Source organism: Haliaeetus leucocephalus, unplaced genomic scaffold, assembly GCF_000737465.1.
Source record: "Haliaeetus leucocephalus isolate CR32 unplaced genomic scaffold, Haliaeetus_leucocephalus-4.0 Scaffold395, whole genome shotgun sequence".
Lineage (NCBI taxonomy): Eukaryota > Metazoa > Chordata > Aves > Accipitriformes > Accipitridae > Haliaeetus > Haliaeetus leucocephalus.
In genome coordinates this window covers 8,993,346-9,017,688 of record NW_010972831.1, presented here as the reverse complement: position 1 = coordinate 9,017,688, position 24,343 = coordinate 8,993,346, and the positions used below count along the sequence as shown (strand labels likewise).

Here is a 24,343-nt window from a genome sequence, read left to right as displayed (position 1 = left end):
AATAAGGCCAGATCACAGGAAAAAAACCCAACCCAAAACCCAAACTACACACCACCTGAAAGACACCAATATGAAAACAGAGCTTCAAGAACCATTCAGTGCCTCAGCTTTCCAGGTATGCACCTCCACCTGCACAGGACTTTTCTGTTGCCTTAGAAAGCAGACGGATTACTCCCACGCTGAATCACTCGGGAGGATTCACCGCAGAGCCCAACCTTCAGCACCAGCAGCTCCAACAAACAGTGCAAGATGGTTCTTATTAGGTCTGCCGTAAAGGTTCAAGGTAAGGAAAAACCAAAAACAAGCCACAACAAAACCCGGGAAAACGCAGCACCAGGACAGGTCCAGTAAGGGAGGGGGGGCTCCCCTCACGCACCCCATCACAGAACAAACAACAGTCACTTGGCCTCCCCGCGGGGCAGAAAGGCTCCTGTGCTGCACCCCCATAACCACGCCGACTGCAGCAGCGCGAGACTCGGGGGGGTCGCTACCCAACGCCTGAAATAAAGCCAAAGACGCCGCTTCACCGAAACTCCCTCCATCGGCTCCCGCTCCAGGCGCGCTGTCTGCGGGCCGAGGGTTGCTGCAGCACCCGCACGGCGGAGGCTTCAGCAAGACCCGGCGCAGCGAGACAGCAAAGCCTGCGAGCCATCGGCACCACCGCTCTCTTCGGCAAGAGGCAACACATCTACGTTCCGCACGGCGCCGGAGACGACGCTCTCCCAGACCACGTATGAACCAGCTTAAGAAACACGCACAAAGGTTTTTATAAAATCTCACTTCACCAAACTAACCAATAAAACCTCTGACGATTCTACCTGGAACCAACTGCCTTAAAAATGCTTCACATTACCTCAGGCAAGCACGATTTAAATTCAAATTAGATAAAAGAAAAAGCAGGTGTGGAGCAAAATCTGAAGGGTGAAACACCAATAGCTTTTTTCAAAATAGTTTTAATTCTTGCATCCAAGGAAACAAAAACACATCTAGTTTTATATGCATTTAATAGTTTACCAATTGGTACAATAAGATTTTTTTAATATGCAGAAAACATGAATAAATTTTGTTTTACACAGTCTGAGAGCAACAAATCTTACTGTAAAACACAGAGCAGTATTATATACATTCCTTTACTGATTTTTTTTTTTTTTTAAATTGTGTCAATAGCTTCAGTTAACTCCTACAGTCTGGGAACTGTTTTCTCCAATTGCAACCTCTAACATAGTTCTTATGAAAAAATTCAACGTTTGCCTTCATGTCAATGTCAGGATCAACTTCTAAAACTTGAAGATTTTGCTAACTTATCTTCAGAATGAACTTGGGGAAGCCTGAGGGATAGGTAGGACAAGAAAGCAGCTACTTACATGACACAGTGGAAAGATAAAAAGGCCAGTTAAATCCAGTTGTGACTTGTAAATCCAACTCAACCTTTCCCCGCTCCTAACATGTTTATCCTTACCATTTTATGCACACATTCTTGCTAGAAGATTCTTGGGTTTGACTTTTTTAAATACACTGGACTTTATGTACAGCTGGACAGCAAATAACTCATTCTAAGTGCATTCTTCCTTCACTCAACTCAGTATTTTTTTTTAATATTCAAATCATTAAAAGGATTATCAAGCCACCACTGTCTACAAAAACAAAGTATAATCTTTTTCTTTTAAATAGCTTTCACACAAGTCAAAAGCTATTTAAGAGTGGTATTATCAGGCAGTTCACATAAAAACAGGAGGAGGCAAACAGGAGAAGCAGGGTACTGACAGTATAAGTAGACTGGGCTTGGTGAGTCTATAGCCAAAGCTTTCAAAATACTACAGTGCTCCACAGCCCTTGGACAACTTGCTAGCAACTAGATTTTTTTTTTCTTTTTAATTAGTGCCCCGGGCACATCATTGGTCACACCATACACAAAAGCAGGACGGTTTTTTTTAATCTTCTAAAGTGCAAGATGCTATAAAACATCAACTTCCAGATTATGTCTAAACCACAATGAATGTTGCACTTTTTAGAATGCATCTAAGACTTCCTGGGCACATTACATTAGTGTGGCACTGGAATGTCTGTCTGGTTTTAAGCCAAAAAGTCTGTATTGTCTATTTGGTAACACGGTCTACATATAGTTACTTTTAAGCAATGCCAATTTTAGTAAGGAAAGTGACAAAGCAGCAGTGAACCTCTTAAACCCTCTAATAAATTTGTTTTGTAATCCAAACCAGTAACCTCATTATTGTACTTATTATCACAGGAAAGGCACAGGATTAGCTGACAGAAAACATTGCAAACAGTGGAAAAAGTTCAACACAGTGTAGTATCATGGAGCGACACTGCAGGAAACCCTCACAAACCCAACTCCTGTGTTGTGGCTTTCACTTTTTCGTCTAAACAGGGCTTTAACTTTTGATCCATTCAGGACCATCCCTGAGATTATTAACTGCTTATTAAAGGAGAAGGTTGCAAATTGCATTGCAGAAGTACTTAGGAGAATGTTTCACACAAGCAATTAAATGCTGCTTACATGACTTCAGTTAGTTGTTTGTCCTTGTAAATAGTTGTACGCTAAAGGGAAAAAATGCAGTAGACAACTTCCACTTAATAGGTACCTTTAATTTCTCATTCATGTTTATGAATTATGTACATGAGTGTGGTTTACTTTATACTTAAATAAAGTTTATAGGACCTATCAGGAATTAAACAGATGTGTTACTTTACAGTTGCAGATGCACTAAGGAATTTTAAGATGCACTACTTGTGTATCTGGAATTCTCAAATAGGACAAAAAGCAGCAAATTTTTCCAGTCCAAGCAGCTAACAAACAAAAAAATACTTTATTTGTGCATGCTTAACTGCAGAAACACACACTGAAAATTACATAAACCACTGGATTTAAGAGATTAGCCTGAATCTTAAACTGGCTCCAAAAAACCCCCACATCAGAACTCCATCTCCTCCACCCCTTCCCAGAGGCAAGTCTACACCAGGATCCAATGCTGAAATCCATCTCCTCCACACAGAAGAATGGATCCTTCTATGGGTGACTGTAGGAAATTAACCACCATACCCCTCACCATTTTAGTGCGTACACCCTCCAGCCGACCCTATGTTGGCCAAGGATTCTTATTTTTAAAAGGGACAGTTTTAAAAGCCATGTATTAAACAAAACAAATAAAATAAAGCACAAATTCACCTGTTAAAACATCAGACTGGTACTTCATTACATTGTAAATTTCAAAGTGGGTTTTTAAAAAGACCTGGTTAGTTTGATAAGTATTGTAATTCTTAGTTATCTACAATGGAATTTGTCACAAAAATGATTAAAATATTCATTTCTAATACTTCCATTCACTTCAGATCAAAATATGTAACGTTAGGGATATGCAGATTAAAAACTGTATACACCAAACAACATAAATACTAATAACCAAGCTGGGCTAGTTTTGCTGATAGGATTTGGTTTTGTTTTTAAATGTTTACTTGATAGCATCATTCCCACAGATGGACTTTGCTTTGTTGATGGTGTTTTGTTTTCCTTTTAGAAGCCCGTATCAATCTGTATTTGCCATTTTAATCTGATTCTCAAGGTATTTAGTGCTTTCTTTAAAGCATTTAAATACTGTATCCCAAGGTATTTTTCAATATGCAAACCACAGTACATTTTTATTCAAGCCACATTGTCTTGTCAAGGTAAGTATAACCTCATTTTCAAAAGGGTTTCCAAGGAGGCACTAAAGAAACCAAGAAACCTTTGTATACCCCAACCTCCTGCAAGTGAGTAAGAGGGAAGTGTACTTTGATACTGTTGTGTAATAGGAATTGCACATCTCTAACAAACATTGAAAGCAAACAGCAAGTTGTACCATGGCAGTCATTTGGGAGATTAAGCTCTATTGGAAATTAGATCACTAAATTCTAGTGGGATGGACAACTCCTCCTGGAAGTTCATCTAGCATTAAAAAAAAAAAAAAACCAAAAAAAACAAAACAAAACCATTTAAACTTAGTTTAACAGCACAGCTTAACCATTGAATGACCAAATAAAAAATAAATACATTTATCACATCAGCTGCTACTAAGATTTGTTGTCTTATTTCAGGTTTACAGTTAATTATATAAATATACCAACCCTTGTGTGATAGGAGGCCAAAACAAGTGTATTCTGTTGATTTGGCAAATGTTTCATGACAAATATTCCAGAGTTTAATTAATTTCCATTAATTACATATAAGGTTCAGAAGATTCTGAATTGCAGCCTTATTATCTAGTATTCTTAGAGAAGATTTATTAAGCACACTTAAGTGATGTTACATAGATACACATTTCTGAAAGAGCCCTACAAAACTTTTCCCAAATGAGGTCACCAATTCAGGCACCAACAGACAGCAGAAAGAAAAACAGGTATAATTATCTGACATAGAACGACACTGTCAACTATTCAGTTAAGTGCCCTATTTCAATTATCCAACTTCTGCCTTCTTAGGTCTGATGTGACCAATGCCAGCCCATGTTCTTAAACCTATGGTACTTCTAGACAACGTATGTAAATTTACAGTATACAATTTGGATTCACCATGCATGAATACTTTGTGTGTAACATTTAATAAGCTCAATCTACATCCAGAATAATTTACATGAAAGGACAATATTTATTTAAACAGAGCTCAATGGGTAACCATGGTATCTGAGTGCATCCAGAGGAAAAAGGGGTCAAATGTGAATTCAATCAACGGCACTCCCACACTTTTACTGTTTGATCTACACTTCCAGTAACCACATACGGTGCCGTCTTGTGGAAATCTGCAAGGAAAGAAAAGCTTATGTTAAGAACAAATCCTAAACTTCAGTATTTTCCACTCTCACCGAATGTCATTACTTTTTCAAAAAAATTATACCAGCTCAAAGACTGTATTGCAAAGCTCATCATGCCTATAGTTCTGAAGGCAAATTCTCTCATGCTACAATTTTGTAAAGCATGAAAATCTACTTTCAGTTCAGTTATAAAGGAGCTTCCATGGAAAAGAATTCAAGATAAAGTTATAACAGAGAAGAGTCCAAAACATCTCAAATGATAAAACCCTTGAATACTACCAGAAAACAGAACTTCATGTATTTACATAAGAGGTTTCAAGAATCAGAAGTCAAGAAACTTGGCTTTTTCTTTTTGCTGTAGACAATACAGGCTGTGAGCTAGTATTTATTAAAAAAAAAAATGTACTGTTTCTCAGGAGATCCCAAAATATTTCATAGATACAAATCAGTTTTGGACTGGGTCAGCAGACAGTACTGGGAAGTTTAACCAAGAGGAATCAAAAAGCCTCATTGTGTAGAAAGGGCTCAGCAAAGCAATCTGTAAACTGAAGCAGCCAATTCCAAGGCTAGCCAATCCATGCTAATAGTTTAATGTTCTTCAACTCATAACTTTTATTTTCCCGTTTCTAATCAGCTGTCTTCAACAATCTAAGAGGAAAGTGAAGTCAGAAATCCTGCATTTTGATTAGACCTGCAAGTTTGATTAGGAAACCTTACTAGCTAATTTCCAGGTTCACTGCTAACCTAACTTACACAGCTTTACTGAAGGAGCTATAAACTGCCAGAGGAATAGAGAGAGCAAAAAACCCCAAACAATAGAGAGGACTCCAGAGTAAAGCTAGCTTTGTTGATTAGGGAGCATTTTGTTTCATTTTTGCCAGGGCAGGGGGGAACTATTATCTACCAAGATCTGGTAATACCAACCAGGAATGCCCAGGAATTCAAAGCATATTTTTTTTCTGACCATTTTGCCTTACATTTCCCCCCCCTTTTTTTTTTTTTGCTGGGCAAGCATTTGCAATACAGCACTCCCCAAATGCCTACACACTCAGCGGTGAAAGCTTCCAGAACACCCAGGCAGTTAACGCCTTTATCCAATGTGCAACACTAGCAACAGAAGTGGAGAAATCCAGCACACTCGAAATTCATATCTGTCCTTGTTTGATTAAAATACACATAGCACAAAACTTCTCTAGAATCCAAAACAGTAATGTCTAGCTTGGTGCTCAACTTCAGCTGGTGACGATGTAGAAACTACCTCTGGCTCAGTACTTGCAATAAGCACTGTAGGACAATACATACCCAAAGAGGTAACAAAGTGTTCGTGCGCATTGAGGGTTTTCATGCATCGTTTGTTCTTGAAGTCCCAGACACGTAGAGTCTTGTCATCAGCACAGCTCAAAATAAATTTTCCCCCAGAATGGAACAGAACGCCACGTACCCAGTTATCATGGCCCACCTTGTGCATAAGGAGAGATCAGTAAGCAGGTGCATGTTTTAAGGCTAAGCATTCTACAATTGATGCTATGGTAGAGTGACTCCTTGCCCTGTTCCTGCAAGGATAGCCTTTAGCTTTCTAAAACCTATTAGAACTCAAAAATTTATCTTCAGTTTCTATTATTACATCTATATCAGCACTACCAACAATGTGAGTTCCTGTCCTTGAAGTCAAACAAACAGAAGTCCTCATGTGATCTGCACTGATTCTGCTCCCCACCCCCAGCACCAACATCCAGTCCAGCCTGAATACAGGCTGGAAAACAGTAGTCCATGGCCTGCGGGAAGACCCACACATTGAAAGAACATGACATTTTACAGAAGACTAAATTCAGATGATTATCAGCATTTCTATAGACAAACCAAGCTACTCATCACAACACCACCACCACAGTATTCCTGCATTTATAGTATGTATTTTGAGATTCTTAGTATTCCTTAGCAACAACAAGATCTGAAATATAGAAGCCAATAAAACTGTATTTCCAGTGTTTGTCGTATTTCAATAACTGTCTTCTCTTGAAAACATAAACATGTAAGATAATTAATCCCATTAAGAATGGTTTTACATATGCAGCTATGACCACCAGAAAAAACACCAATGAACTTACAAGTGTCATAAGGCACATGCCAGTGCTAATGTCCCACATCTTAATGGTTTTGTCTCTGGATCCAGACAGCAGAAAAGGCCCAGGCTTGCCACTCTTCTTAGTCTACAGAAAATTATATTTTAAGTTATGGCATGTATAGGGCATGGGGGGAAAGAGGAGGGAGGAAGCAGATCGCTTCTGAGTGCTATTTCTTAGTAGCAAAATTAGATCATATGACAGCTTACATCTAATAAACACACAAAGCTGAGAGTCACAGGTATTTTGTTATTAACACGAGAAGTAAACAAAAAAATAGAAGGAATTAAACAATCTGTTAAAAGAAATGGTTGTATGTCCTGCTGATGCACAAAGCCAAATAATACTTTGAATCCACACTTGCCTACTGCAAGAGATCCTCTTTTAATAGTAGACACAGTTCAAGTAGAGTCAGACATCTCAGGACAAAAGAGTATGAAGTTCAGACATACCTTTGTGTTCTCATTCTTCATAAAAAGTAATGAAGCAAGTTTAAGAATTTTTGAGAAGTTCCTACTCTGAACTTGTTTCTATTTGTAATCATGCAAAGTATGAAAGAAAGACTTAGTTCTCAGAACTTGAAATGTTTCAACTATGAAGTTAACATTAACTTGCTTCTCATTCAAAGCTAAGTACTGTAATGTGATGTACATAGTTGATCAGACCAGCAGAGGGCAGGGGAGACACCACTTCAGATAATTACCACTGCAAGAGGAATTGAACCTTTGGAATTTAATTACTTTTAATTAAAAGATTTTAAGGATCTTTTAAGGATGCAAGTAAAATTTGACTGAAATAATCTGTAAAATCCATCACTAGACAAGTCCCTGTCTTCAGTGTATCTACTTTTCCCCTTGGGTATTTCTGTCCTTTTTGAAGAAGAGGACAAGGCAGAAATGCTTAGGGTTAACTAGAAATCAAGAGTTAATTTCTAGTTCATTTCTTCTACACCTTGTTATCCTTAGAAGGAAACTTTTGCTGACCTTTAGTAAGCGTTTTCTGAAGATTTAGCAACAGAGAAGATGTATCTGTGATCACACAAATAGGGATTTATTTTTGTTATAACTTTGTACACTAGGGCATGGCGGTCAAAGCTTAATTCCAGTTCAATACACCCAGGGCAGCTTCATTTCTGCATTCCTGACTTACTACCTCCCCAACAACTTTCAATTGCTTAGCATCCTTATAATCTTCATGTTATGCCAGATAAACTACCTTCCACATTTCTTTGCTGAAATATGTGAAAGTGGTCCCACTCTCAACCTTCTCAGAAATAGAGCATCTCTCCAAAGTTCGCTTTCATTAGTGCAAAGGTAGGGTCCTACTGTTAAAAAACACAAAAGCATGGATCCTATGAAGCCAAGATGGGGGATTAACAGAACACCAGGTATACTCAGCAAAAAATACTCATACACCTGCTACATCTGCCAAGCACTCTGAGAACAAAGCTTAGTTGTTCCAGTTACTATCCAGTAAGATCTATATAAAGCATAGTCAAAAATCTTACAGTATGTGCTTATTTAATAGCATTGGAGACATTACCTCTGATCCCGTAGCTTCTGATATGGTGGAGTACGAGCTCTCAGGAGCCCAGGAAATGCATTCTACCACGTGCTCATGTTCTCGGAGCTCAGCTTTGCATTCCTTTGTTGCTACCACCCAAACACGCACTGTCTGGTCATTAGAACAACTGGCAATTAAGGTGCCATCCTGGTTAGGCCGCACCATGCGCACCCATTCTCTGTGACCCGTGAAAGTCTTCACGCAGTAACTATTCAGAAAAGATAAATACAGTATGACTCAATTAACATTGCAATAAAACGACTACACATGCCTTTGAAATTTAAGGATGCTTGACCTGCTCTTAGAAGATAAAATATTTTAGCATGCACGTGTTCATCCTGGATGATGGCGTACAAGGCCATAAAACAGTTCATGGAAAGGAATTTGACAGGAGAAAGAAGTGACAGCTAAGAACTGGCAAATCTTTGTTAAGGTAGAAAGCAGGAAGCTTGGGGGAAAAAAAAAAATGAAGTTGACATGACAGCTTGCATTAAATAGGTGTTTTAAGAACAAATAGAGATCTACAGGTCATTCAGATAGCCTCCACCTAAAACTTTTAGCATTGATGAATGAAACAATAAGACAAAACCACTCCCAAAACCAGTAACACACCCCCCCCCCCCCAAAAAAAAACCAAACCCAAACCAAAAGCAAAGGAGACACCTTGATCTGTGTCAAGAAAGGTAACAGATTGTGGTTAACCACTGAATTTATATTCCTACCTGGTCCTGAGTTACAGTGTTCTAGCCTCATAGCACCCAGAAAGATAAAGCCAGTTTTAATTAGTCGGTACTAAAACCTAAACCCCTGTGCTTAATGATTTAAGGCAGAATCCTTAAGTGAATTACTCTAAAGGGCACTATGTCATACCTCAATTCAAATAATGTTTACTGACATTCCAGATTTATGTGTCCCATTTCCTATAAATAGTGGCTTATGGTTGTTTTGTTTAGGGGCTGATGTTTAGCCAGAGGTGCACTTACCCTGTTTGGACTTCCCACATTTTGATAGTTTTATCCCTTGAGGCAGAAACTATATGATCTCCATTGGGCATGATGGCTACTGAAGAAACATTATGATCATGACCTAAAAACAAAATAAAACCTTTATTAAGTGGTACTGTAATAGTTTTTACAGAGCACACAGGACTTGCTATTCATTTGTCTTGGACAAGCAGCTACAGCAGTAGTGCATGTTTTACGGAACAGTCCAGACACTGAGCATCCTTTAAAATTGTTTCAAAAATTTCTTTAAGATGTTTTAAAAATCAGACACTCACCACTGCAAGCAACACGTCTACACAGTTACAAAAGCTGGTAGTTTAGAAGAGAGAGCTGCTACAGTGACTGTCTTTAAAATTATCAGTTAGGTCCACTTACAGTATGCTGATGCACTATGCTGATCTTTAAAAAGGAAAACAGGTCTTCAGTGAGAGGCATGCCAAACCTCACTGCAGAAGCTTAATGCTGAAAGACTGAATGATTCCAGATATCTGATATTAGGTTTTATTAAAACACTGTACTGCATTGATTCAAGAACCAAGTAAGAACCAACTGTGTATACATGACAGCAACTTCTATTACTGTTGAGAGACCTGAGAGGAAGACGATCAATGCTGAGTCAGGAAAAACCATCCAGATCATTTCCTTAACACAGACTCCTTATGACCTTGTGTATGTGATTTCAGCTCTTGACTTTACTCATCCCACAAGCAATGGGACATAAATATAAAGGGAGATAACACACTCTGTAAAGACTATTCATTTCCAGTATTACAAAAAAATTAGAACTTAAACTTCCCAAAGTGGCAAACATAGAATTAACCATTTTGAAATCTTAGTATTACCCAGAACAAGCTATTGGGTAGGGTTTTTTTGACAAGTCCACTGTAGAAGCTTGACTATAACGGTTTCATACAATTCATGCACTTGTCTTACTTTAAGCTCTGCAATTGCCCCTACTTAAATTGTTGGGATTAGAAATGAATCTTCTGAGATCAGCAGTTTAGAGTATATATAATTTCTCAACAGATTAGAGGCATTAAACAGCTTGCTTCCTTTCATCTGGAGATCTGAAGTTCTTTTTTTCCAAAAAGTTGTAGCCCGTAAGTTCACCAAGTTGCTTTTTTTCTTGTACTGGCAGCCACATTGCATCTTGCAAGCCACGTACCTAGGATGTACAATTTCACAAATTTCACCTCCATTTTTTCCACTAAGAACTTAGAGCCCTTGGTGAACTCCTACTAAAAAGCAATCACACCAGTGATCAAGTATCTGAAGCATTAGAGAATACTAATTTCAGCGCAAGTATGGTACTTTACAACTCCTCACTGAAAAGAATATTTATTCGTTTTTACTTGAAATTGATTTGAAGAGATGTAACTGGCAACACATGTGAAGCTAGCTCACCCATGCTCATGTTACAACATCCAGTTCATAAAAATACGGCATGTGTGTTCATATAGAAATCTTTAAAGGCCAAAAAACCTCCCCTGTAGCACTACTTTATTTTCTTGCTATCAGCCAGATGCAGCATCTGTTCTTCCTCTACAACAGCATTCTGTAGTGTTTAAAGAACTGTAAGCACAGAAGTCAACACCTTTCTGTTTTCTTTGGTATATATGTTTGTGTGTTTATTTTCGTCTCAAACATTCTCTATTCCTACTCACCACTTCTATAAGAAGTTATTAAAAGCAACAGAAACAGCAGTATAAAAATGCTTTTACATCGAGACTATAAAATAAATAGTTGCTGTCAATATTAGAATCTTATAGTTGTGGTTGGTTTACTTTCCTATTTCTTCCTATGGCTTCTGAGCCTAATGCAAAGGGCATGTTCATTTGAAATCAGACAAATATGAAAGCAGAAGACTGCACAGTATGTACAGAACACATTTCACACTAACTGCTTCCTTCCTGAAGCAGTACATCAGGGAAATAGAGAGGTGAAGAAGGTATTTTTTACCAATTTGAAGGCACAGTTTTATTGTCTAGTAAGCATTTAATTTTTAGCACTAAACACCTCTAACTGCCATGTCATTTCAATATCATTATGGGGTGCTTCCCACAGCATCATGCATAGCAGATTTGAGGTGCTATTCCATTCCATAGACACTAAACATATACCTAATTTACAGAGCACTGAAAGCATCAAAATATCCCCCCTCTTTCTTTTGGACAATACTCTGGTTTATAACCCCTTTCCACATCAGCAGTTTTCCTGGATTTAAAAAAAAAAAATCTCTTCACTTTACAGACTGCTAAAACAATTCCCTTTATATCTTACCATGCATAGTTCTGATGCATTCAAAGCCCTGGAAATCCCATAGCTTAATGGTCATATCAGCAGAACAGGAGGCCAATAGTTTGCCAGTGTGGTCAAAGGAAATATCTTGCACAGAGTCTGTATGCCCCTTAAGGGTTCGTTCAAAGTCTCCCGTCTCATAATCCCACACCTGACAAGTGAACAGAAAATCCGTTAACAGCAACCTATTACTCTTTGTATTCTCCAGCCTTACATTTGCACTCTGCAGGCCAGTCTGGCACCTTATTCAATAATTAATTGAGCAAGAGACAAAGAAAGACAGCCCTAAAAAGCCTAACAGTATAGAAGAATAAGCATTATTTTTAGATGATTTTGTTACTTATAAATTAACTGAATTCATGCATCTTGAAAACTGTTTTTCAGCTAACAAAGCATTATAAGCACAGCAGGAAAATAAGTTCCATTGTATTTAAAGTCTTAACACCCAATATCCTTAAAAATAAAAGAAGATCAATTTAGAAAACATTGGACAGAACAAATCCACTTTGTACAGACTGTTTTTCTCCATCCCTTTCTATGCTAGTACCCTAACTCCAGCAATACAGCCCGTTTTCAGTTGGTGGAGAAAGCATCACCTTTAACAATCCTCCCCCAGCCCCTTTCCCAAGCTCTACTGTGGCTTCAGAATTTACTTGCTGCTTCAGAACCAAATACCAAATATTCTGCATTCTAAAGAGCAATATTGAGAATGCATTGGTTTAGGGATGATAATCCAAACCACTCTGAAGAGTCTGACATGCACACATTAGTAGATTACAGAATTTGTCAGAGATTAAATAAACATTTGCAGTTAATAACTGCAAGATAGCATGAAGTCCCCATTCTCACCTCCTAATTAAGTCAGTCTTCTATCACCTAACAGCAAACAAAAGCCTTTGAAACAAAACAGGCTCCAACAGATTTTATTGTGTCTGTCTCAAGCACAAAAAATTAGACATTTAATTTTAAATTATATCCTAAAAAAACCCAAACAAAACAACCCCACCACCAAAAAACACCCAACAACAAAAAGAATCCATCATCCTGATAGATTGCAATTATTGGGAATGCAACAGTCAAATTAAGCTACACAGCTTGACTTCAAAAATAAGGAAATTCATCCAGTGTATCCATAAGAGGGAGCAAAACCAAAGCTAATTAGGGTCCTCTATAACATGTAACAAACACAGAGCTGTCATGGTTTCAGCTGGCCCTATCTGCTTTAAGAAAAAACACCAGTCCTCTATGTTCAAGTCTGCTGCAGAAACAAGAACAGGTTAAAGCTTTTAATGAACTAGGTCTAGCTGACACTTTTTATTTTAATCTTCTCCAACAGGTAGCCACTATTAGAACAATTTGCATTTTTAAGCACATTGCTTAATATGCTACTCAACATTTTTCAGAGCAGCACCTTTTCCAAACAGTTTTCAAACTAGTGTGGAAGAGAACAGTGACAAGTATCCTTTATTGGGGTAATTCCCTTAAATTGTGATATTCAAACAACAACAAAATGCACAATCATGTCTTTATTGGATGCTAAAATGAGAAACTACTTGCTCACTACAACAAATCTCTTCATGCCACTGTACATTATTGCAATAAAGGCCTATGAAGACTATTTAAAGTTACTGGAAGTCACAGGGACTTCATGGGACTTTCATGTCCCATTCAGAATAAATGGGAAGAACTAATTTTCAGTTAAGAATACAGCTGCATAACCACTTTAACTCAGCTTTAAAAATAACTTCAGATGACTTGAGGCAACTGTCTTCCTCCTCTTCATCACGTCACTACTCTACACACTATGCCATTCCTTCTCTACTGAGCAGTCAAAATACATTCTCCCCCCACCGATCCTTTATCTATTTCTCCAGTCTCTTAATCCACATTAGCTTAATTATTTCTTCCTTAAGTCAAAGGATAGTAAAATACTCCTGAAGATATTAACTGGACCAGCATAAAACTAGCATTTGTAGATTACCCAGGACATCATACTTGAAAGATCTGTCCCTACTGAAGCTAAAGCAGAATCTGAAAAAATTTTCCATCAGTACAACACACGTCCAGCTTGAAGTACTGATGTTACATATTACACATCCTCTGACTTGCTTAATTTAATTTTCTGTAGCAAACACATACCTTTATTGTGGCATCCTCTGAAGCAGAGACCATAACACTGAAAACTGGATGGAAAATCACTCGAGTGACAGGACTCCTATGTCCACTCAATGCATACTTCTCTGGAGGACGAGGAATCCACTCTTTAGGGTCTCGTTTCTGACCAAGAGGTCCACCTGATGTAAATTCTTCCTTAGCTTCATTCAGCTTCGATTCTAATTCCATTACCTAAGTTTATGAATTTTAAAGAGACCACTCATTTCTAGTTTTATACAAGATCTAATTCACCTTCACTCATTAATAATCCAAATACCAATTGGCTCCCAAACCCAGAGTAAAGCAGATTGCATGGATCCAAACCGATTACCAACATTCAATAATGTTGGTATTTCTAAAAATCAAACCTAAATTAATCATTTATCCTTTATTCTTTAATAATTTAATCATTAATCATTTATTCTTCTCCAAGTTCCCAAATATTTTGATGGGAAAAAAAAGTTCTACAAAATCACATTCACTCAAATACTGTACAAATATGTTTGAGCTACTATTTTGACAAACTATTGAAGGAGGTTGTGTTAACAAAAAGGAATGCTACTACTGCAATAATTTTTTGTATCCCTGAGATGGCATGCATGTTAACCAACAGCAGAGAAACTGAAGGTGTAATAAAATCTTAGATATATTAACTTTCACAATAGATAGGTCTTTATTGTTAGCACACAGATTTGATTTTTTTTTTTTTTTGCTTTTAATATACTCTAGATCCATTGAAGCATTACTAAAAAGAGTTTTGTACTGTCCACTTGCAGTAGAATCACTTGCGCTAATGCACTGGAGTTAATGGTTTCTTCCCTTTAATGTAATGGCCAAAGACAACTGGCAGCACAGGTTTTTACCTTTCTAAACCAGTCAAGCCTTCTGGAGACAGCTATTCAATCTTTCCACTCACAAACTGCCTTAAGGCACCTCTTTTCCTTTCCAGCTTCAGAAACTGCACATGCAGTCCATAAACTGAAGTCAAGAAATTTTTATGAAGAAACTGAGAGGATGTCTCTGCTAGCACCAAGAAGACAAAACATTTTCTACAACAGATTTAGCTATTTTCCTGACTCAAGTCCACAAAATTAATCTGAGGCATCATTTTCTAAACCCTGCATTTGTCTGACAAGGAAAATATGTAACATTCTGTTCAGTGATGAATGTTCGCTTTCAGTCATAACCTTCTATACAAGTAAATCCATCAGATCTCTACTTACCTTCTTTTGTAATCTTATAACAGATGTCCATTTTTTTTCCAGAAGACCAGCATACTTCTTATCTAACTCTTCATTCTGAGGAGAAGCATTTCAATAAATTAATAAATTCTAGTTCTAAAGCCTGCAGAAGTGTTTCAAAGGCAACATAAACAGCTCGTTTTAATAAAAATCTCTTGACCACAAAAGGGGGATTCAAGAAAGACTACAATCAGTTTTACTAGTTAAACAATTTTAATAGCTAATTTTTAATAGCTACAATTTACATACACAGAAAACATTTTGAAATATTTTTTTTAATTAAAAATACTGCAGCAGTACAGATTAATGATGCTGGATTCTGCAAATAAAATCCCCAAACTAGGGCTGAACTGTTATCTGTGCTGTTTTCTATCTTCATTACTTGAAAGCTTTTTAAGTGTTCTGCATATCTGAGAATGTTGTGTCACATTTTGTTACAGGATTCCCCCCATCCCTCTGCCCAAATAACTCTTACAAAAAACAACAGCAGACAGCACGCACTGACTGCAAGGACCAAGACATATAGAACTGGTACTTAGTTTCTCAGACATAGCCTCCTTTTTCATATCTACCAAGTAGAGCATTAGGAACTAACAAACTCCTATCTTCAGAGTTAAGAGTGTGCTAGCACTATTACTTGTTAGCACAATGCACCTTTTCTCTCATGAAAGCACACTGAAAGTGGCAGCCAGCTGTCAGAGTAGTGTTACATATACTCCATCTCACTTGAAAACCAGTTAGCACAAACTAACTCTGATTTTTTTTTTTAAACTTGGTTATAGTTAATGTCAAATTACCACCATAATACTGCATTATTTTGTGCCACCTTGTCAAAGACAAGCTTTAAGTCCACTCTCCCTGCATCTCCAGTAACTGAAGCAGAAAGTAGACTACTACACCTGCCCTACTGAACACCACCTCATATACTGGAGAAATCAACACTGATTTTGCAACTCTAATGAAACTTTAATGAAGAATAATTTTCTTCTGCTAAATATTTTTCTCCTTTGGGCTCTAAGGAATAGCTGAGGAGCAACAATGAACAGCTGATGTTATTGTAAAAGCCAGAGGATTACTCTCCTTTTTTTTTGCCTCCCACCTATTAAACACAAGAAAGAGGAAGAAAAGCAACACAGAAAAACAAACAACGTCAGAGGCACAGAAGAGTAATTAAATGCTGCAAACTTTCTTTCTATGTACAAAATTACAATCTCATACTAGAATAATACTAAATTAAATGGAGAATAACAAAGGCATGGGGAAAATAACAATACCATGGCTTACTCCATAAAAGCTCTGAGGACTGGCTACCTCAGAGACCAGATGTTAACCTACTACTTCAGGGGCATTTGTAAAAGCTGGAGCTATCTGCAGGAATTATCAATACAAAAAAAAGAAATCCCTCTTTGTACAGCTACACTTGAACCCTTCCAATTTACTGAAATAATTCCTGCCTTTAACTTTTTTTTTTTTCATTTTAGTATAGCCCCATCCAATTCAGATTTTCTTGCAAGAAAGTCATGTGGAACTTCTAGCAACTGCATTTTCTATTTCCCTCAGGACCATGTAGCCTATTTAGATTGCCTTTTCAACCTTTGGGAAGAGAAGACTTAATTAGGTTGATAGATAAGGCAGATAAGGGAATGGTATTAGGATTTTCAATTACAAGTATGGTATTCAAATTTGTCATTTCTACTTATTTATTAGATACTGGAAGCAGATTGGAGAATTAAGTCAAACTTCATCCAAGCATTTTGGAAAAAGAATGATGCAAGATTTATAACAGAGAAAAGGCAAGGATTTATCAGAAGTCAGCACACAAGTTTACCACTCAATCCAGCTGTATCCAGAGAAACTTAAATTCAGATGAAATGCACACCTCATATGCTAATAAGTGGCAAGTTTAAAAATTATACCAAGAATCATCTGTTACAAAGGCAAATTAACAGAATTAAGTTGTAAGAAATTACTTAAGTCACTAGCCTCCATACAGTCTAACAAAATAGAGTTGCTTACCAGAGCTGATCAACTTATATTAACTATTTAGGCTTGCCCTCCTACTATACAGTTAACCAACTGGTGTGCAACAGTTTCAGGCAATGATTTAACTACTGACCCAATTCCAATCACAAAATAAGACTTCCACCATTTGCTCTGTATGATAAAGCAGAGGACAAAAGCAATTCTGTTTTGTCTTCCTGTTTCTTAAACATTACCACGTGAAGTCAGCCTCCAGAGCTGCACAGTCTTACATCATTTCAAGTCTGGTTACAAGAGAAGAGTCTTCAGTTTTCTAATTTTGGATTGCAGAAAGTTTATGCTTTTATGCAGAATTCCATGATAAGAATAAGCACAGTTAAGGAAATGAGTTACAGGGAGGGGAGGAGGAGATGGACACAACAGCAGGAAACAAATGTGTTAAATTAAACACATTCTTCTGAATATTAAGCACAGGTTGGAAAGGACCTCTTGAGATCATTAAGTCCAAACTCCCTGCTCAAAGCAAGGTCAGCTGGAGCAGACTGCCTAGGACTGAGTCCACTGAGGTTTTGAATATCTCTAGGGACAGAGACTCCACAACCTCTCTGGGCAACTTATTCCAGTCTTCAGCCACTCTCACAGTACAAAAAAAAAAGTTTTATATTATGTTCAGATAGAGTTTCCTGTGTTTCAATTTCTGCCCACTGGCTCTTGTCCTGTCACTAGCAGCACTTAGAAGAGTCTAGCTCTGTCATCTCACACCCTCTGATCAGATATTTATAAACAACGATTAGATCCTCCTAAGCCTCTTCTTCTCCAGGCTAAACAGTGCCAGCTCGCTCAGCCTGTCCCCATATGAGATGCTCTAGTCCTATATGGAGTTGCTGGAGTGAGTCCAGTGAAAGGCCATGTCTTTTTTTTTTTTAATACCATCTTCTATCACCTTTCTTATACATTCACGTTGCCTTTTGTTAGCTTTGTTTTCTAGCACCTTTCATCTTGAAGTATCTAGGCCCTCCTAGGACCCTTAAAAGGCCATTACCGGAAAAACTCAGCATTGTATAGATGAGTGGTAACTAGACAAAAAAAAAATTAAAAAATTAAAAATAGGCCTAAGTCATTAGTTGAAGACAAAGGTAAGAGTTTTGCTCAGAAATCGCCAAGTCATCCAATGATTTTTTTATTTTATGGCAAGGTAATAAGCTGTATGATTTTATCACCTCCAGTTCTAAAACTACATGAGCTGATAGGTAGATAATAGATATACATATTCAGAATGGATGCAAATGCCATAAAATTACAAACTCTTTACTTAAAATATAGACGAAGAATCTTGTTTGAACTCACCACATCTAACTCAGCTTCCTTTTTAAAAACCGAATATGCCTCTTCATAGCCATTAGAACGAAGGTAATCTGCTATTGCTCGATTTCTAAAAAAACAAAGAACAGTATCTTCAGCCACAACTCTGAATAAGAGTAGAACAATTGGTTTAGACATCTAAGTCTTCAATGCAGTACACCACCTAGGATTATTAGGTTTGTTAGAAGCCCAAGCAAATTTTAGAAATACATTTGGCAAACAGATTTTGCTTCAAAATGTCAATAGCAGGATACACTTTCTATTTTAAGGTTTGGTGAAGAGAGCTTTTTTTTTTTCTTTTAAGTTATCAAACATTGGAGTAGTATGAGTATACTTATCAATCTGTATCGTACATAAAACCCACAGCATATAGAAAAGCGACAACCACATCTACATATTAAAGTTGTTGCTTTATCTTTGAAGGAAAACTATTTTGGGTAGAACAGTTTAGGGCACAGAATTTTACTTCAGTTAAACTTGAATAAAATGCTCAGTTCAAGAGAACAAGTCTTAGCTTTGTTTTTCAGAATGACACAATAACTTCTAGTTAGATTACAGGAAGGGACACTGGCTGTGACCAAAATCTACAGTGCTTAAATTTTACATCATTCTTCAAAATATTCCACACCTTGACACGAGACAATTACCAAATTAATCTGTCTGGAACCTCTCTCTCCAGATAACATGCATTTGTTTTAGAACTACTCATAAAGTTTCAATATTATTCTAAGGCTTCAATAAGCAGTCAGCACCTTCTTTTTAAGAGAACAAGACTAAGGAAACACTGCATTTTCAAAATTTACTTCAAATGGGTATTTTCAAGTTACACAACAAAGAAAGTTTGCATAAGAGAAATAAGCTCATCAGCCTCCAGAAGGAAGCCTAGTTTTGTTTTCTTATTATCACTTACTTCTTGGGAAGGGATCTGTGTGTGTATACATATACAGGGAGGTGGGGAGAAAATATACACATACTACAATATTTAAGAAAGCTGATACACAGATACTTTAAAAAAAAAATCAGGTCAACTGCACAAGGCATTCAAGAGAAAATGAATACCCTTTGGTAGCTGAAGAAAGAAGCAATAATGACTTTTTATTCTGAAAAGAATTTGCTTTTCACATGAAAATTCTTCCTGTGGCTTCCATCACATTCTTCTTTCCTGCCTTTTACACATATACAATCTCTCCTCAGACATTCAACTCTAAATATAACTCTGCATTCAAGCAGAAATTTCAAATTTCTCCCTGTAAACAACATATGCTAAACCAAAGTACTGCCTCCTCATCAGACCTCTTTAAGTAGATCCTAAGTCTCCGGTCATTTCCCATTTCCATTCGTAACAGTTCACTACTTCCATCTCCCCATTAACACATGTATTCTTTGAAGTTTTTGCCAGGAAAAAACTTCAGAGAATCGGAAAAAAAAAAAAAAAAAAAACACAATCCGGAATGTTTAAACCCCAGAGCTTCTCCAACTCTGATGAACAGTTGTAAAAACCAAAATTTGAAGATAGCTTCTACTCTACTTTAAGCAGTAAAACAACTGTATTTAAGTATATGAAACAGAAAAGTAAAATGCATACTATATTTAATACAAAGGGGGTTGAATCATTACTGGAGACATGAAGAAGCTGTATTAAAAAAATAAAGAGCTTACCACAGACAAGAGAGACACCAAGTGCTAAATGATACTTGGTCCATACTTTTAAAAGGAATAAAAAACTCCACAAACTCCATGTAAGTTTACGAAACTGGGTATCATGCAAGACATTGCCATGCTGATTGCTACCCACCACTCGCTCTTTCATGATTTATTACAGAAAAGAAAGCAAACTAAGGCATGGAACTTGACAGCCTATTCCTAGCCTTAAAATCTGGAAAGAATTCTGTATCTTAAATTGAATTAAGGTGGGGTTTTTTTGTGGTTTTTTTTTTTATTCTTTTATTTGTTTGGTTAGGTTTTGGTTTCTTTTCTTTTTCCCCTTTAAATATACCCTCCATTTTAAATACAATTTAAGGAGTCAAAGATTGCAATCACAATGTAGCACATTCTCATCAGAACCTTATCTACATTCAGGAGTGAAATCGCAAAGGTGTCAGAATTTACTCAAGATAAAAGTAGAATTCACAAATCAGTTTGAAGCATATATTGCTATGTGCTTGCTGCTTACTGTAACCCATTCATAACCTTGTGACTGAAGTCAAAACAAAATAGATAATAAATTATAGCAAATTTAAGAATTCATTTTTTATGCCATTAATAACTTTGAAATTGTATTTTCACCATTTCACAATTCTATTATCAAATACCCGTGGTTGTATCAAAAGTAAGAGTACAGAGATCTAAACAACAATACATGGTACTTGATCAGCATGTGAGCAGAAACACTCCGAAAAATCTATTTAGAAGCAAAAGTTAATATTTAAAGTTTAATGAAAATGCAACACAAAATTAAAAATAATGATTCCTTACAGTTCGTCTCGTTGCCTTTGTGACAGCACCATTGTGGCTGCGATGTCAGGTTAACGTGATTCAGCAGTGGTTGCCTCCTCAAGATCTAAAGTCTTAGGAACCCTGGATCCACAATTCAGTCTGCCACAGAGTGGCTTGAATCAAAGTATTTTTCCACACGTGAAATCCAATAGGAAATCCGGAGGCATTCAACACAGAAGATTCAATCCATCTAGAAGGAAGAGAAAGAGACACCATTAATTTCCTTCAAATAAGCATTCAGTCCCTCTGGACTGACATGAAGATTTCTGTACTCGGATTGAGACACCACTCTAGACAGAACAAACTGACTAAAATTTTAAATGCAATTTTATTTTGCTAGTCTGGATTGTGCCCTTATAGCACATCTCCAATCTGGACTGAGTAGCCTGGAGAAACTCATACACTTTCTTTATTCCCCCTCTTCCCACCATTACTCCTTCAAGAAATAGGGAGCTGAAGGAGACATCTTAAGTCACAGCCCAGTTCTAGTTTGCAGGCAACCTCATCACATTTTCTTGTGATGAAAGCAATTTAGGCCCACCATAAACAGCCTACTTTTTGCACTCGCTACTCCTATCAAAAAGCTACCCCCCAAAATCCTCTATTCTTAGGCTAGATTTTTTTATCTTCTGCAGGTTTCTTGCTTCAAACTAAACCCAGCAAGGTTCATTCAGTTAATTTTCAACACAAGCCAGAAATCAGCTAAGGCTCTCATACATCTTTCAAGCTTTGGGGGAGAATTTAAGGAAAGAAGAGAACATTCCAGAAAGAGACTATGGAAGATGCTATGGCACACTTCAGGCCATAACCAACAGCATCAAGGCACACTCAGTTTGTCACTGTAGCTCATTCATGGCTTTATATCAGGCAGTTCTCTAGGATTTACCCAAACAGCATCTTTAAAGACTACAGCTATAATTCAGCATGTGAACTTTAATGTAATTGTGTAATAATCCACCTGTAGACAAATTACTACTTCTATTTTAGTAACACTATCTGAAGAAGTTCCGAAGAACCATGTTCTAAAAGACAGTACTTGCCTTCTTTTCAGTCATGTAGTAACATGGTTTACCTACAGTTAATCTTTTATCTCACTCATATTTTGGGATACAGAAAATTTTTAAACAGATCTTCAACCTTATCAGAGTAGCACAATTACTATGGTGCAGAGTTACCACAAGCCCGTTACTTCAGCCGGGTTCAGACAGTGACTCGATCACTACACATCTGACGACGCAAGCTAATTCAGAATATAGCTGAAAGTTGACATATTCAAGATAGTGTTCAAGTCAGTCAGAATTTGTGCCTTTCACAAATTACTTATTTTTCCCTCCCACACTATTTAATATCTTCTTATTCAGTAAGATGACCTTCCGTATTCTTAGTGTACAATCTACTTCAAGTGGACAGTTTTAATCTTCGTTAAGGCGACATCACCAAAATCATTTTAGCAGCGCTGCCTTTTGCTTTCTGTATTGCAGGTACTCTTTTTGTAAGCAACATTATGAAAAATGCTGAAGATAGCAGTTCTTGCATACCTGACAAGAGTCTGTATATAACACTTAATTTACTCAAGCTGTTTAGCAAGTTTGACCAACCAGCTTTTAGCAACGAGATAAACTGAACACGATAATACACAGGAGACAGCAGTTGGGTTTTTTAAACTTTTACCAACCGCTTCAGGAAACACATGTCCCACTGCCTCTCCCCTACTGTTTCTCCACTACATGTACAGGTACACAAGGTTCACTATAAAAGTTGGATAATTTCGGTAAGGGGCCTGTTGTAAACAAAGGCCTTTCTTATACGAAAAAATTAAAGAAAATACTAAGCTCGTATCATTAACGTCTACTTATCCATCACAGGGGATCAGGAGCTTGTTTCTAAACCTATCTAGGCTCTGCTGTCTGCTTCAAAATAAGCTTAAGTTGCAAGTTGCTTGTATTTCACTCTGCTGGTGGATTTTCCATGTCAAATGCTGTATACTGCAAGCCATTTAGGACAGGAGCACTCTAAACAGGCAAGACATTATTTAATTAGTTTGACCTCTTCCCTAATAGCAATTTCAGAAACAATTCAGTTGAAAACTGATAGCACAGGCTGCATCCTTTCAGAGAACAGAAACAAACATTTCACTTATTCTTGTCCCATACCTCACTTCCTGACAGGTAAAGAGACAACCGGTTTTCGATAGACGCATCTCATTCACTACACAGTAGGAGTACCGCATAAAAATTAATGGAAACTTAGTTAATATAAAAACCCCAACAATTTATTGAAATGATCAGAAGAAGTGCCCTCTAGAGGGCAATGCTGTGATAAATTTAAGTATTGAAAAATAGAGGCTTATAATGGCTGAATCTCTGCACTTCAGTATGAACATAGCAACGCTTTCAGTAGCGATAAACATTGTGGAGAAGAACAAAATAAGGCATTTCTTTATACACAGAAGCACTGTTTAAAGCACTGAATAGCAGAACAAAAAGATATAAACTTCAAAAATCTGCTTGTAGTACTATCATGGTAAAAATCATGGCATTAAAACCAGAAGGTGTTTTTTGTATTATGAACTACCACTAAGCAGTGAGCCTTGTAAATTCAGCATCAGTGCAGTAAGTCCAGTAAAAATCACACTCCAATATTTTGTCACTGCAGCTAGCAGGTGCAACTATAGTACTTACCTAAAAATAACAGCAACTGTGTTTATAAGGCAATCCTTGACATGTCATCTAGTTAGAAAGGCTTTTTTTCCCCCTCAAATGTGAAGTAACCCCAGACTTCTCCTCCTATATCCCTAAAACTTAGCAATACCTGGCCTGCTCCATTGCTCTAACTCCGAATTGTTATTCAGAAACAGATCTTGGTACTAGATAAATTTCAACAGCTACTGGGCAAAGCAGCTTTTTCTGCTATTAGCAAATTAGAGCTGATCCATAATAAATTACCGATCAACTGATCTATAGTATCTCGCTTCTCTGAAAAGTGTCTGTTCCAAGCACCTTTCTCAGTATTCCTGACTTTTTAACTACAAAGGCACCTGAATATAAGGCAAAGTATTTTTAGGGCAGCCTCCTTCATATATACCCTTTAACAAGAAACAAAACAAAAAGAATGAAAATAAACAAACAGAAAAAAACCCAAACCCCACAAACAAACAAAAAAAAAACCACGCAAGCAAAAATGTCAAAAACCAAAAAGCCCCAAAGGACCCAACTTTAATTATAGACCTGTGCCATTTCTAGAAACAACAGAGAATGGATGAATATTGCCCATGTGCACTGCCTTTTCTCTAGCTAGAGAAGGCTTTGTGACATACA

At 37.1% G+C, this 24,343-nt stretch overlaps 1 protein-coding gene across 1 annotated transcript; it reads right to left on the bottom strand.

The window, feature by feature from the left end:
* Positions 1-985: 985 nt before the first annotated feature.
* PAFAH1B1 (platelet-activating factor acetylhydrolase 1b, regulatory subunit 1 (45kDa)) lies at positions 986-23,226 on the bottom strand. The gene is made up of 11 exons (XM_010573875.1): positions 23,185-23,226; positions 21,006-21,216; positions 18,516-18,600; positions 15,171-15,245; positions 13,933-14,139; positions 11,776-11,944; positions 9,475-9,577; positions 8,471-8,699; positions 6,914-7,015; positions 6,108-6,264; positions 986-4,793 (listed from the first exon to the last, which is right to left on the bottom strand). Exons 2-11 carry the CDS (start codon positions 21,035-21,037, stop codon positions 4,720-4,722), a joined length of 1,233 nt encoding a protein of 410 aa, XP_010572177.1. The 5' UTR covers positions 21,038-21,216; positions 23,185-23,226; the 3' UTR covers positions 986-4,719.
* Between the last annotated feature and the right edge of the window lie 1,117 nt (positions 23,227-24,343).

Excerpts from the sequence above, each read along its gene's own strand:
- PAFAH1B1 (XM_010573875.1), bottom strand. The coding sequence starts at position 21,037 with ATGGTGCTGTCACAAAGGCAACGAGACGAACT. Across the intron at positions 14,140-15,170 it reads TTATAAGATTACAAAAGAAG|GTAATGGAATTAGAATCGAA; the intron begins GTAAGTAGAGAT and ends TCATAAACTTAG. Across the intron at positions 6,265-6,913 it reads GCATGTGCCTTATGACACTT|GTGGGCCATGATAACTGGGT; the intron begins GTAAGTTCATTG and ends CTTATGCACAAG.